Raw genomic sequence first — 14,275 nt, forward strand, 5'->3', positions numbered from 1 at the left:
TGAGTTCAACTCCCAGGAAGTGGGATGGTGAGTCACCAGAATGTGCAGAGGTCCCGGGCAAGGGGCAGTCACTACATAAGCTCACAGCATGTACCCCAGCTTCTGCATGGCAGAACTCAAGTCAAGAGTCTGGCTCCGTGTGTCTGTAACTGCCCACCACACTTCTCACAGCAGCTGCAGCAGAAGCTTTTTCTCAAGGCCTCAACTCACATTCACCTCACCATCTGTGAGGATCAAGCCTCTGCTTCCAGAGGACCAGTATGGTTCTGCGGTGCCTTTCCTCCTCCTCCCTCTAGAAACAGTCTAGAATAATCATGGGCGATGAACACCGTAGCCATAATGGTTTTGTGTAGCGTGTAAAGATTATCCTTGTATTATTCAAATGCTGATTTCCCTGCCCCCCATATCTAACATGGCATTATAATGTTTATTCCAAGTATCTCCTGTTTCAAGTCTGTGTAAACATTCTTCCTCCTCATTTATTCTCTGACTTGTCAATAAAGCTGATTAGTCAATAGCTGAGCAGAGAGAGAGAGAGAGAGAGAGAGAGAGGAGGAGGAGGAGGAGGAGGAGGAGGAGGAGGGGAGAGGAGGGGGGGAGGAGAGGGGAGGGGAGAGGAGAGGAGAGGAGAGGAGAGGAGAGGAGAGGAGAGGAGAGGAGAGGAGAGAAGAGAAGAGAAGAGAAGAGAAGAGAAGAGAAGAGAAGAGAAGAGGGGGACAGAGTAGTGAGGAGAGAGTGTGAGAAGCAGCATAGGAAGAAAACATCTGAAGCAGAGAGACCTAGAACAATATTAAAATGCAAGTATCATGGGCACTTTGGCTGGGAGGTAGCCAGACGAGATTAGAGATTTAGAGTACATTAATAACTCAGCTATGTGTTGTAAGCATATCATATAAAAACATAGTCTCTGTCTCAATTACTTGGGAGTTAGTTGGGGGTGAGAGAGAAACTGTCACCCTTTTAAAATTACATTAATAACCGATGCCCTGTGGGGCAAGCACTTGCATAGACTCCAAACTTGGGACAGAAATCTAAACTTAAAAAAAAAAAAAAAGGCTTAAAGCCTTAAAATTTCCTAGAGAAAGTGAGAACAAGCACTCCCTGGTACCAAAGGCAATTTCCCAGCAAAAGAGCAAGAAAGCAAAGGAGTCAAACGCTCAGGGCTTCTTGAATAGACCCCTACCCGACATTAAATCCCCAGAGGGACAAAGCAGAGGCAAGGCTTTTAAGAAGCCCCAGCTGCGTAAAAAAAAATGACTCTTTGACAGAACGGATTCAAAAGCTGTAAATAAACACTGTATGTGCATGGATTTTGATAAGCGTGCACAATTAGTTATAAATCGAAGGCTGACACCAGCATATTTCAAAGAAATGATTCAATAGCACTGTCCAGTAGTACCTGAGGCAGAAGCCAAGAACTCCTGGGAGGCAGCCAGCCCCAGCACAGGCTTCTGGCACACGGATGACAGCCACAGGGACTGAAGGGAGTTTCTCCTGAGCATCCAGCCATGCAGGGAGCCATCTTCTGCACCACTCACCAAGACGCTGGGACTCAGCCAGACCAGTGCAGACACCGCCACATTTAGCTCTTGGCATTGAGCCTCCTGGGGACCTAGAAAATGGAAGAGTACATGAAAGGAAGACTTTGGGGAAAGAAACAAGGCCGTAGGAACCTCCTTTCCAAGGGTGTAAGCCCATCTACTCCCCCTCTGATACCTGAAGAAATTCTGTAGATTTTAATGCCATCTCCTCGGTACCCAACAGCCACCTGGTCACCGTCTGGGTTGAGAGCCACAGAGAGCGCAGGAGAAAGATAAAGAGAGCCCAGGCAACCCCTGGGCCGGCCAAGAAATCCTGACCATAACTGAGCCTAGGATGCAAGAAAAGTTTAAAGGTACTTACCTCCACTGCCCCTGCCCCGTGACATCTTCCCTCAAAAGACTTCTCTCTCACACCATCCAAACTCCCCCAGGATCCTCAACAAAGGCCCTCAGCATTACGTGAATACATCCCTACTTTCGCTCCTCTGTCCCTGAGCCCACAGACCCTCTGGAAACTCACCTTGCCATCTTCCCCAGCCGTCAGGAACCGGCCTCCAGCATGCAAGAAAAGAACGGTGGAGACACCGCCACACTGTGCAGGGAAGGCTGCCAGCCGTGTGCCCTCTTGCCAGGCCCACAGCTCCACTGTCCCATCTATCCGGCCTAGAGCCACAACCTTCCCGGGTGCACTGAATGCCAGCGTACGAACAGAGGGTCCTGGGCCCCCTAGTTCCTAGACGTGGGTGTAAAGATAGAAACAACAGAGCCTTTTCTCAATATGGGCTCAAAATGACATGCAGCTGTCATTCTCCACTTTCACTGAGTGGTCCCGCGTGTTCTCCTGGACCTCCCTACCTTGGTGACTTTGAGTCCATCTGCCTGGAAGAAGGTCACGATGCCAGACCAGTTGCCTGTGGCTACCACCTGCCCCTCTGGGTGGAAGGTGATGCAGTTTAGAGACTTGGGATGGGTGTACTGGAAAGCCAGCTGGCCCTGGACTGTGTCCCACAGCTGGAGAAGAGAGAGAGGAGAAACCAGGGTACTGGACACAAATGGCAGAGCCTCTCAGCCCTGGAGCTCCTGGGGGTTACCTTATCTCGTCCCCTGCCTCAGCTAGGTTTCCCTAGGACAAGCAGTCATGCCACGGTGAGCAACAAAATCAGACTTGGTTCATGGCTGAGGGCCACTCTTTGTTACCTTTACGTATCCTCCCAAACACACGGTGGCCAGCAGGCGGCGGTCTGGGCTCAGGCAGCAGCCAGTGATTTGGTACTGGTGGGCCTTGGTCTGGAACACCCTGCCCCAGGAAGACTAAGTCAGGGTCCTGGGGTCATCTGACAATTAGGCTCCCTCTTCACTCATTTCTCTCAGGGTTTCTTACTCAGAGTCGCGGGGAAGTCTTACCAACAACCATGTTGCAGGTCCCAAAGCTCCAGGAGCCCATCGAAGGTGGTAAGGAAAAGAGCAGTGTCTGACAGGAACGCGAAAGAGGAAATCCCATCACAGCCACTCACCAGAGCCTTCTCCTCCTGAAACGGCCAGTTGGGAAGTGGGGCTCAGGTGACCCCCTAGTCCTCCAAATTCAACCCATTGCAGGCCCCGGCCATAAAAAGGAGGCCAAGGCAAAGGGAGTTTAAGTCCTTGGCTATCTACATTCCCAGCCCAAACACATTTCAGTGAGGCTCAAGTGTACCTCATAATCAAAGTGGGGTGACCTTCAGGGTTCTAGGGAAAAGGCGTTACATGACTGCAAGTGCACAGGGGTGAGGGGGTGGTTTGAGGAAGGAGAGTAAGTTGCAGCTGTCTCCCCTCTCCTGTCTGGTGTTACCCACTGCTGTGATCATGCACAGCCATTTACAGAACCACTCTCTCCTGTGTCTTTGCTAAGGCTCCCTGTGCAAGCCAGAAGGCCTGCCTTTCTCCATTCAAAGTCCTCCTCTACCTACACAACTCTCAGAGAATGTCTGACGTCAACAGCTGGGTCCCGGTTCTGAGCCCTGTGTTCCTCAAAACACTAAGTCACGTGGAAGCTGCGTGGCAACGCTGCACGGTCAGATCCGTTGTTTGGGTTCCGTTTTTGCTCTACACAGTCCAAGGCTGGCTTTGAACGCACAATCCTCCTGTCCCAGTCTCCCTGATCCTGGGATTACAAGTGTGAACCCTCATACCCAGCTGTTGTTGAATGAGCCTTCCACTGAGATGTCTAATTTGATATAAGTTGAATGAAGTTGCTGAATCAGCCAGAGTATTAGGGATGTGTTTGGCTTGCCTAGACCTTCAGGGCACTACTTGAGGGTTTTCTGACAGTCACTCTGTCTTGCCTTCCGTTGTCATACCTGCCAGGTTCTCAAGTTCAACAGGTAAATTGTCCCACCAGCAGTCCCCACAGCTGCTCTTTGCCCATTAGGAGAGAAGGCCACAGCAGTTGGGGATGAGGAAATTGGCAGAGACAAGCTAGAGAGGGAGAAAAAATAGGGAGAAAGAAGAAGTGAGGAAAAGAAAGCCAATGGGAATCAAGTTCTGCATTTCCCTCTCTCCACAATAGTTCTAGTCTGTCCTGCCTTTTTCTCTGAAAGGGCCACCCGCTGCTCTGAAAGGCTTACCAGAGCTAGGCTCAAGGGTCTTACCTTTGCTGACCCTTCAAGGTCTGGGGTTTATTAATCCATTTCAGTATGCACTGGTTGTGCCACCGCTGGGTGAGCAGGGGGGCCTGGCAGCAAACAGGTGACTCTTCAGGCTGGCTAGCTGCCTGCTGGAGCAGGAGCAAAGGATACTGGGTAAGGAGTGAAGCCTGTTGTTTCAGGAAGTTGTGGAATACAGCAACATCTGCCTCCGGGAGCTTCTGGTTCACTTCAGGCTTTGAAGAAGCTATTTTTGGAGAGAGAGAGAGAGAGAGAGAGAGAGAGAGAGAGAGAGAGAGGGAGATTTTCAGATCCCAGCAGCCATATGTGCCCGTAACCCCAGTGCTGGAGCTTGCTGGTCTAACCAAGAAACAGTGAGCTCTAGATTCAGTGAGAGACCCTGCCTCAGCAGAATAAGGTGGAGAGCAACAGACAACTAACAGCTACTACTGTGTGCATATTCACACACACACACACACACACACACACACACACACACACACACTCACTCACAAAACACACATACACACAAACACACAAACACACTCAAACTCATACAGAAATAGACACAGTCACCTATAAAAACACACATAGACACACTCACACAAACACATGTACATACACACACACATACAAAAGCACACATATACACATGCACACAAATGCATACACACTCATACAAAAACACACATACATACACACACATACACACGCACACACAAACATATACACACCCATACAAAACCACACAAGCATCCGCATGCACACGCTCACACATACACACAAACACACAAACACACACACACACACACACACACACACACACACACACTAAGGGAGTGGAGGTCAGAAAACACAGTGTCATTAGGAAGTCAGCCTAGACTCCATTAACCTCAGCACCAAGGATAATTATAAGGTGTGTTTAAGTTTTTAAGTCTCTAAGGGACTATCACACCAGGAGCACCTACTCAAAACACAGAGCTTTGGCTTCCACTAAAGACCTAGGAAGGTGAAATCTTGTGTCCTCAGAATCTGAAATGTTGACAAACGTCCTAAATAATTTACTGTACAGTGCAAACTGAGAAATGCTACTGAAGAAGCAAAGGGTTTTCCTCAGAATCATTTGCTTACATTTAGGGCATTTTTAGGTTGGGATGGAAATTTGGCCAGCTGCTGTTCACGCCTCCCCTTGAGCAGGGTGTCCCATTCTCAAAAGACAGAATGTAATGACATCTCACCATAGAGCTCGTAAGCCTCCAAGAGGTCCGGGACTAGACCCACTTCCAGATATGCAGCCACCACATGGAGGTTGGTAAGGAACTTTGCAAGGAGACCATGGTTCCCGCTCTGGAGCTGGGGAGAGCAGATTGGACTCATGAGGAATGTAAAATGGCTGGTGAGGAAGAGTAGGCTAGTGTTAGATCATGCCTGTGCACCTAGGACTTACACCCAGGACCTGGGGAAAGAACCAGAAGAAGGACAGCAGAAAAACCCAAAGAAGGTAGAGGGAGTGTGTAAGAGGCTACCTGGCACCGGGTGGGGTTGGTGAGAGAGCGGAGAGCAATCTAAGAATAGCCCAAGCCGATGTGTGGACTAAGGAATCTAAGAGGTCCGGGGACTAACCAGGTGGTAAGGTAAATCTTTCAGAGCCTCGGGAGGGCAACTTCGGAAGGTGCCTGAGGCATCAGGGTCACACATCTTCCAGAGGTGAGCTGCAAGAGCAGACATTGAGAAGGGCGTTCCGCTGCAGCACATGCGAGTTCTTAGGCTGCTACAGAGTTATCTACCCAGTGGCCAGTGTGTGGTCCTGACCTCCAGGCCCAAGCCCCGTACTCCTGGCCAGGCTGTAATCACCTGCAATGAGGACATGCGCAGTCTTCTCTAGCCCCAGCCTTTTCCCATAGCGACGTTTAACTGCTGTCCTCAGAGGCCCATCAGAGAGGCAGAGACGGGCGCCAGGGCGCTCCACGGGGCCCTCGCCTAGTAAACTGTCCTCAAGAGAAGAGGGGAGAAGAATGAGGGAGGAGAAACAGAGCCGTTCAGTGGACATGCTGGCACAGCGATGTGCTGGCATTCCCACTGTAGATCAGCGTTCAGGATCTGGGAGGCAAGCGTGGGGCTATACCAAAGAAAGGGTGGGATGAGGAAAGACTCTAACGATGTCCTGACTGGAGAGGCGGTGAGGCTGCTGAGAGCTCAGCTGGGGCAGCATTACCTGCGTAGACTCTGGACAAGGTAGGCAAATGGAGCCAAGGGGTAGAGGTTTCCACTGTGACTGGCAGCCACTGCCTCTTCCCAGCTCTTAGTCTCCTTGGGCAAAGTCAACCACGTGCTCAGGACTGCATGCAGCTGGTCCACAGTCAGACCTGAAAATGCAAACTCTCTGACAGCCCAAACCACACAGGGAGCCCTTCTCCATTATACATGACCCCCTCCTGGCATCTCTAGCTAATATCCCAGCAGAACTAAGGTTAGCCAATAGGTGACCCTCAGCCTCCCATCCTTCGCCAATCACTGACCACTGTGCGTGACCTCAAGGGCAGTCAAAGCTTGAGGAAGGACGTTATGGCCATGCTCTTGCTCCAAGGTGCTCAGGATGTGCTGCAGCAGCAGTGGGAGAGTGGCGGGCAGGGTTCGAAGTCTCTCAGACACCTGGGAGTGAAGGAAGAGGAGGCTTTGTGTGTGTGTGGGGGGAGGGGGTGTGCGGGAGGCAGACAGGTGACTCCGACAGTACAAGAGAGGGCAGAGTAGCAAGAACTACAGCGGGAAGGAATGAAAAGGTAAAGAAAAACAGTTGAGAGAGAAGTCAGAATCAGACAAAGATAGGGAACGGGTGGCCAAAGACAGCAAAAGATGAAAGATGATATGATAGATAGTGTTAATTTTCAACCTGCTTTAAAAAGTGGGGGTGGTGGGGTTGGGGATTTAGCTCAGTGGTAGAGCGCTTGCCTAGCAAGCGCAAGGCCCTGGGTTCGGTCACCAGCTCCGGGGGAACAAAAAAAAAGAAAGAAAAAAAAGTGGGGGTGGTGGGGAGATGGCTCAGCGGTTAAGAGCACTGACTGCTCTTCCAGAGGTCCTGAGTTCAATTCCCAGCAACCACATGGTGGCTCACAACCATTTGTAATGGGATCTGATGCCCTCTTCCTGGTGTGTCTGAGGACAGCGACAGTGTACTTATATATAATAAATAAATATAAAACATTTTTTTTCAATCTGACAGAGTCTAGAACCACTTGAAAGATGGGTGTCTAGCCACGCCCATAAGGAAGTATCATGAGGAAGACCTACTCACTACAGGCAGCATCATTCCCTGGATGAATCTTGGCCTAGAAGGAACGCTAAGAGTGGGAGAGTCGACTCGGCAGTGAAGAGCACTTGTTGCTCTCGAAGAGGACTCAGGTTTAATGCCCAGACCCACGTGATGGTTCACAACCATTTGTGCCTCCAGTTCCTGGGGATCTGATGCCCTCTTCTGACCTCCCTGGGCACCAAGCATATGCACAGTGTACATATAGGTTGAACACTCACACATAAAATAAAATGAATAGATTTAATAATATTTTTAAAGTAAGGAAGCTGAGGAGCAACATGCATTCGTCCTCTGCTTCCTGACTCAAGCTCCTCTTGGCTTCCCAACATGATGAACTCAACCTGTGAACTGTAAGCAAAGAACTGCTTACACCCTTAAGTAGCCTTTGGCAGTGTTTTATCATGGCAATGGAAAATAAACCTAAGAAAAAAATTATACCAGAAGCTTCAGAGAGCAAGAGCACTTCATCAAGAACTTGGATAGGGAATACTTGTGTAATATTTTAGTCAAGAATCAGCTTTCATTCTGCTCATGTCCTGGGAACTTGAGCATGAAAGACCTATCCACTGTGGGTGGCATCATTCCCTTGGCTGATATCCTGCACATTAAAAATGTGTTGAGCACAACATTTATAGCTCTTTCTTTCTCAACAAATGTGACCAGCTACTCCAAGCTCCTGCCACTATAACCCTGCAACAACAGACAGACTATAAACACCAACTGTGAGCCAAAGAAAGCCTTCCTTCCTAAATTGCTTGTGTCAGGATATTTTATCATAACAACAGAAAGGCAACTAAGACAGTCAGAGATGGGGAAATGGAGCCCAAAATGGCAGACAGCAATGGGAAATGCATTAAGACTTTGTGGCTAAGGAACAACTAACCTGTTCGTACAGTGTGAAAAGCCTCAGGTAGTCAGTGACGAGGTGCAGGTACAGTGGCAGGCTTGACCCCTGCTTTGCCAGCAGCAGCCGCATCTGGTCAGATGTGGAGGGCTCAGCATTACTGAGGAGATTGAGGAAGCCTACCACAGCTGCCTCTGCTACAGCACCAAGCTTACTGTCGAGGGTCTCCTCCTCTGAGAGTCTAATGGAAGGGTGGGCATATAACACCACCTCAAAAACATACCCAACTCCCACATCCCAGCTAGATCCTGTCAGGAAAACTTCCACTCCTCAGCCTAACACCCCTTAACCATAATTCCACTCATCCTTCCCAGGGAGAGGCTGTTCACCGTGGAAAAGTCTGGGTGGGCTTATGACACATCAGAGGTATCTTATGAACAACTTCCCCTAGCAGAGAGGTCTGGAGAAATCCAAAAGGCAGCTAATGGCCTCTGCAGCTGCACCCTCATGACTCCCTGATGCACCCCACATCCCCACAAACCCTGGTCTGGGTCCAACCTGGTTGTTAAAAGGTGACTCCTCCAGCCGTTTCCCATACAGTGCTAGCTCTTCTCTCACAAGCTGAGCCCTTGAAGACGGGACCAAAGACCCCAAGGCCACCACATAAGCACTCTGACTTTGCTGAAGGGTCTCTCCCAGGCCTGAGTCACTAGACACACTCAGCACCAGGTGTACTCGCTGTGACATTTGCACAAAGGAACAGAAAGGTAGAGGGGGAAAAAAGAACAGCATTAGAGAGGTCCCCATCCTGATCGCCCACCGCACCTTTCCAACCTTCCTCCTGTCTCAGCTTGGCCTCACACTCACCCGCGGAAGAGACTTGGGGATCCAGTCTGAAATCAGCTGTCCATTATGGTCCACCAACTTATCTGCCCCGTCGATAATAAGGACCAAAGTCTGGCCTGGTTGCAGCCACTGGGCAGATTTGAGGAGCAGCTTCTGCTGCAGTTCCCACACCAGGCCTCTGTGTGTGGAGACGCCAGGGTCAGAGAGGTAGGGAAGCAGGAACAGCGACACAACTGGCTAATCTTGAGGTACACACCTGTAAGTGCTGGGGAGAGCGCTCGGCTCTCCCAGTTTTTGATGCAGATGGGTACAGAGGCGTCTGAGGAGGTTGAAAGCAAGACACTGGTCAGGGCGGGCTGCTGAAAAGTGGAAGAAAACGAACGGGGCCACATTGGGCTGGTCGGGAACCTTCAGGGCCGACACAAGGGATGCCTGGATGGGGTGAAACAGAACCACGTTTACATTTCGGTATGTGCGCGATCTCCCGCCCTTAGCCCCAAAGCGCTTCCTCCTGACTGAGGCTCATACCAGGAAGGCAGTCTTTCCCTGTCCTGCCTGCCCAATCACTAGGCTCAGCCTCCCGTGGGGCAGCATCAGCTGTTGCACGGTATCCTGAAGAAGGCGTGGCCGTGCGGGACTCGGTGGGCTCTTCAGCTGCTGAAAGCTGGCCTGGATCAAATCCTCTTCTGAGATGGATCCTGGCTGCTCCAACTGGGCCCCAGGCTGAGGGTCAAAGAGCACTGATTATGTTTCCGTGTTTCTTGGGCCCTCTTGTCCTAAAACCCAGCAACTTGCTTCCCACGCAGAACTACCAAGCTCGCTCCCCGTCTGTCACTAGCATCCCTGCTGACCTGCAGGTAACGCTTCTGGATCACGCTCCACACATCTTGGAGAACCAACTGTCCAAACTCCTCCAGGCCCCCAGTATAGGGCCGGCCGGCTGCTACGCCTCCCCATTCACAGGAGTACCTGTAGGGAAAACAGAACCCAAGCAGTCAGAGTAAGCCTGGCTCCCTGCACCACACCTCCAATGGGTAGGTGCCTCCACCTCTGTCAGCGTACCTGCGGCAGGTAACCTCTTTCTGTTCCTGTAGGAATCTCTTCAGTTCTGAGACCCGATGTGCAGCCTCTTCTGACTCGGAAATAAAGTCAGGTTTCCAGACATCTGGCACAGAGCTGACCACAAAAGATAGCCCAGGGGTGGGGCCAGACTCAGACCCTCATCTCCTGTCCTCAGCCAGGAGGTAAGGCTCTGGCCCCCTGAAACTTTGCATTCAGATTGAGATCTGACTTGAGCTGCCAAAAGCATGCTTTCTGAGGCCTGTGTCTCTTTCAGCACTGAATGGTGGGGATTGAGAACTGGACCTGTCTGACTTTCTGTGGAGGAAAATTTAACCTGGTAGCAACAGAGGGTACCTAAGGAAACCAGGATCTCGGAAGTAGATGAGAGCTTGGTCAGAGGGTTCCGAGCGTTGGCCACGGTTCAGGAACTGCATCACCTCCATCTCTGTTACAGAGCGCCCCGAAGGGTATCGCTGGGTCTACACAAAGAGGGAAGACACAGGCTGTCAGCCCCAAGCATCAACCCATCTCTGGAAGCCTTCGAATGCCTGAGATCACCCTTATCTCAGTGAGCTTGTGTCCTACCCCAGAGACAGGCAGTAAAATATAGTTACCAGCTAACGATTAGTATTTTAAAATATACTTTTTTCCTCAGTGTTGAAGATTGGATTCAGAACCATACATGTGGTAGGCAAGTATTCTACCACAAAGTTATATTCCCAGACCCGTGTGTGTGTGTGTGTGTGTGTGTGTGTGTGTGTGTGTGTGTGTGTGTGTGTGTGACAGACAGAGAGAGAGACTGAGAGAGAGAGAGGGACGTAGGGAGCGGGGAGTCTCACTATGTGGCCCTGTCTGGCCTGGGACTTACTAACATAAACCAGGCTAGCCTCTAATTCAGAGAGCCTTCTGCCTCTCACATCCCAGTGCTGTCATTAAAAGCATGAGCCACCATGCCTGGCTACCCTGACCTTTTTCATTATATTCTGAAACAATGTCACTTAGTTGCCCCGGCTAGCCTGGAACTCCTGATTCTTTTACCTAAACCATCTATCTGATGGCAAAGACTAAGTGATCAACCTTCAACCCTCTGAGAACCCAGGGCAGAAATCCTTCTCACAGGAACTGCTTCATCTAGGCTGTGGTCTGGCCAGTGTTTGACATCAAGACTCAAGGACATGCTGGCGCATCATCCCTGGACTCCTGTCAGGGTTTTTTTTTCCCCGCCCCTGTTTCTTCCCCAGCCCCTCCAACTTCGTCTGCCTTACCCAGTGAAAGTGGGGGTGGTCAGGCAGATCATAGCTGGGGGGAGTATAGCCATAGCGGGAGCCCAGGATCCCCACGAACAGCTGAGAGTTCTCCACCTCCCCAAGGCACACTTCCAGTTGTCTGTAGGTATGATTAGGGAATGGGAAGGAGTCACTGGGTGGGGGCAGTTTCAAACAACACAAGCACAAATACAGAGGGGGCGGGCCCCTGAACCACGCTGGGCAAAATGAAGATAAAGTTCCTGTAGGTATCTGAAAAGTAAAGCCCGCCCTCACTCTCATTTGTTCCTGCAGTCCCAATCCTGGTCCCTTGAGTTCCTCCACTCAGTCCGCTCCACCACCACCACCACCACCACCCCCGCCCCCGACCAGCCCCTCTGCCCCTTGGCCCTGCACCTGTTCCTGCGGGTCTCTTCCTCCGTGATTCCCCAGCGCAGGTCAATGGCGTGAAGGCTGATGCGGTGGGGGAACGCTCGGGCCTGCAGCGCTGGCAGAACAGATCGCATCAGCAAGTCTCGTTCCCCATGCATGTCTCGGAAAGTGGACGAAATGAAAAGCCGGATGTTGCGCCATCTGGGGGTAAGTGGAGGGTCGAGCTCAGGCTAGCGGTCAGGGTCAGCTTCAAGCGCACAGTTACAGGTGCAATGACCCTTCTGCACTCACTGGGTGTAAACCCTATGGCAGACAGCAGAAGGGTGTCCTACAGGCCTCTGGATTGTATTCTAGCTGTGGGACCAATTGCAGAAACCTGAAGCTTGAGCCCCACTTGCCATTTCTTATGTGCCTCTTTCTTCAGAAAAATCACTATTAAAAAGTTATGATTCGATCAGTGAGATTGATACTTTGAGGCAAACTTTAACCTTATTCTTAGCTCTATCTTTAAGGCATTAAAACAGGGGCTAGAGAGATGGCTCAATGGTTAAGAGCACTGACTGCTCTTCCAGAGGTCCTGAGTTCAATTCCCAGCAACCACATGGTGGCTCACAACCATCTGTAATGGGATCTGATGCCCTCTTCTGGTGTGTCTGAAGACAGTGACAGAGTACTCACATAAATAAAATAAATACATCTTTAAAAAAAAAAAAGACATTAAAACAACCAAGCTATCATTTGGCAAACCCCGTGTGAAAAGCCAGAGCCTGTGCTCTAAACCTTTTGCCTAAGCCCTGGCTATATCGACATGGAACCTGTTGCCCTCCCTACATTCAAACATTTTTTCCTCTGGTAAAGCAAGGGGTAGGTACACAGTCTGACAGTTTCCAGGAAGCCCCTGCCTGGGGAAAGAAAACCTCAGTATGGGGGTTGGGGATTTAGCTCAGTGGTAGGGCGCTTGCCTAGCAAGCGCAAGGCCCTGGGTTCAGTCCCCAGCTCCAAATAAAAAAAAAAAAAAAAGAAAACCTCAGTAAAGAGAACAAACGCAAACGCCCCCGTAGCAGCCGGAATGGCAGTCACGGGATTTCTCCAGGTTCTCATGGCAACCCTCCCAGTTCACAAAGTCACACAGCCTAGACTGACCCATGCTGGGAAATAGGAACGAAGGGACCAGGGTTGTTCTCCTCCAGCGGCCGGAGAGGTGAGACCTTTGTCTTTCCTGGGGGTGGAGGGATCTTGAATATCTTATCTAGTTGGCCCACATGTTCCAGAAGACGAGAGGCTCCATGCTCCGCAATGAACCTGACAAAAAAAGCGTGATGAAAACAGAATATTAGCGATCAGAGGCAGGAAGGTGTCCCAAGAGAAGCAGACAGCAAAGACATGCCTGCCAGGTCCAGTGGCTCCCCTTAGGAAGACAGCCATAGAGCAGACCTGGCACGTCATGTTCACATTCTCAACCTGAGCTGGGGGAATCACAAGTCGAGGTGAGCCCAGGCTATATACTGAGACCCCATTTCAAAAAAAAAACAAACAAACAAACAAACAAAAAAAACTAAGCCAAACTAAAAAGATAACCATAAGCCAGGAAAGTATACTGGAAAATAAGACTACAGAACACTAGGGATGAATGATGTCACCAGCCCCAGCCCCTCCCACTCACTGTGCACGGTGAGCTTAGATCCCTGTTAGAAAACTGGGCTGAGCCAAAGTTACAGGTCAAGACCATCCCTGTCCTGGGTGATCAGCTACAGTGACTCCCTATTGCTTGAGGCTTCCTAATACAAGTTAAAGAGTGTGAGTGACATCCAAAGAAAACGAGGAGAGGAAACAAACACGGAGGTTAGAAAGCACGGGCAGCTCTTCCAGAGGAAGGTTCCCACCACCCACATCACATGCCCACATAGATGCTCACATCTGTTTGTAATGCCAGTTCTATGGAATCTAACGCCCCCTTCTGGCCTTGTCCATCAGGCATATACACACATGCAGGCAAAACACCCCTACACATAAAATAAAAGTAATATCATTTCTTTATATCTCTCCCCTCTCCCTCTCTCTCGAAACAAAGTCTCTTGGCTAGCCTGGAGCTCACTATGTAGGCCAAGCTGACCTCAAACTCAGAGAGATCTGCTATGTCTCCGTGTGGCTGCCTAAGCAAAACCTGAACAAGTACACCACTGGGAGGCTCACTGGGTCCCACTCTAAACAAAGAACCATAGGCAGCTAAGGGATGCTGAAGGTGGAAGAAAGTCTTCCCCAGGGATGAGGGCCCTAACTTTGTTATCCAATACCAGTGCTCAGCCCTGAAATCATTCACATTCAAGTAACACCAAATGAACTGAGCCAGTTATAGTCTTGTGTGTGTGTGTGTATGTGTGTGTGTGTGTGTGTGTGTGTGTGTGTGTGTATAA

At 50.3% G+C, this 14,275-nt stretch overlaps 1 protein-coding gene across 4 annotated transcripts in view; it reads right to left on the reverse strand.

The window, feature by feature from the left end:
* Window positions 1-14,275, reverse strand: part of Tep1 (telomerase associated protein 1) — a 47,645-nt gene that overhangs the window by 11,686 nt on the left and 21,684 nt on the right. The window contains exons 1-25 of one of the 4 annotated variants that reach the window (XM_039093640.2): window positions 13,777-13,863; window positions 13,005-13,163; window positions 11,886-12,062; window positions 11,490-11,610; window positions 10,579-10,703; window positions 10,225-10,338; window positions 10,014-10,131; window positions 9,691-9,885; window positions 9,419-9,594; window positions 9,184-9,340; window positions 8,875-9,054; window positions 8,356-8,448; window positions 6,682-6,814; window positions 6,378-6,528; window positions 6,017-6,150; window positions 5,786-5,874; window positions 5,401-5,515; window positions 4,169-4,409; window positions 3,878-3,995; window positions 2,946-3,070; window positions 2,739-2,838; window positions 2,397-2,552; window positions 2,062-2,274; window positions 1,717-1,870; window positions 1,400-1,612 (exon numbers count right to left, since the gene is read on the reverse strand). In XM_039093640.2, the coding sequence (XP_038949568.1) occupies window positions 1,400-1,612; window positions 1,717-1,870; window positions 2,062-2,274; window positions 2,397-2,552; window positions 2,739-2,838; window positions 2,946-3,070; window positions 3,878-3,995; window positions 4,169-4,409; window positions 5,401-5,515; window positions 5,786-5,874; window positions 6,017-6,150; window positions 6,378-6,528; window positions 6,682-6,814; window positions 8,356-8,448; window positions 8,875-9,054; window positions 9,184-9,340; window positions 9,419-9,594; window positions 9,691-9,885; window positions 10,014-10,131; window positions 10,225-10,338; window positions 10,579-10,703; window positions 11,490-11,610; window positions 11,886-12,062; window positions 13,005-13,163; window positions 13,777-13,778 (3,559 nt within the window). In that variant the 5' untranslated portion in view covers window positions 13,779-13,863. 4 annotated transcript variants of the gene reach the window in all.

Source organism: Rattus norvegicus, chromosome 15 (assembly GCF_036323735.1).
Source record: "Rattus norvegicus strain BN/NHsdMcwi chromosome 15, GRCr8, whole genome shotgun sequence".
Taxonomy (NCBI): domain Eukaryota; kingdom Metazoa; phylum Chordata; class Mammalia; order Rodentia; family Muridae; genus Rattus; species Rattus norvegicus.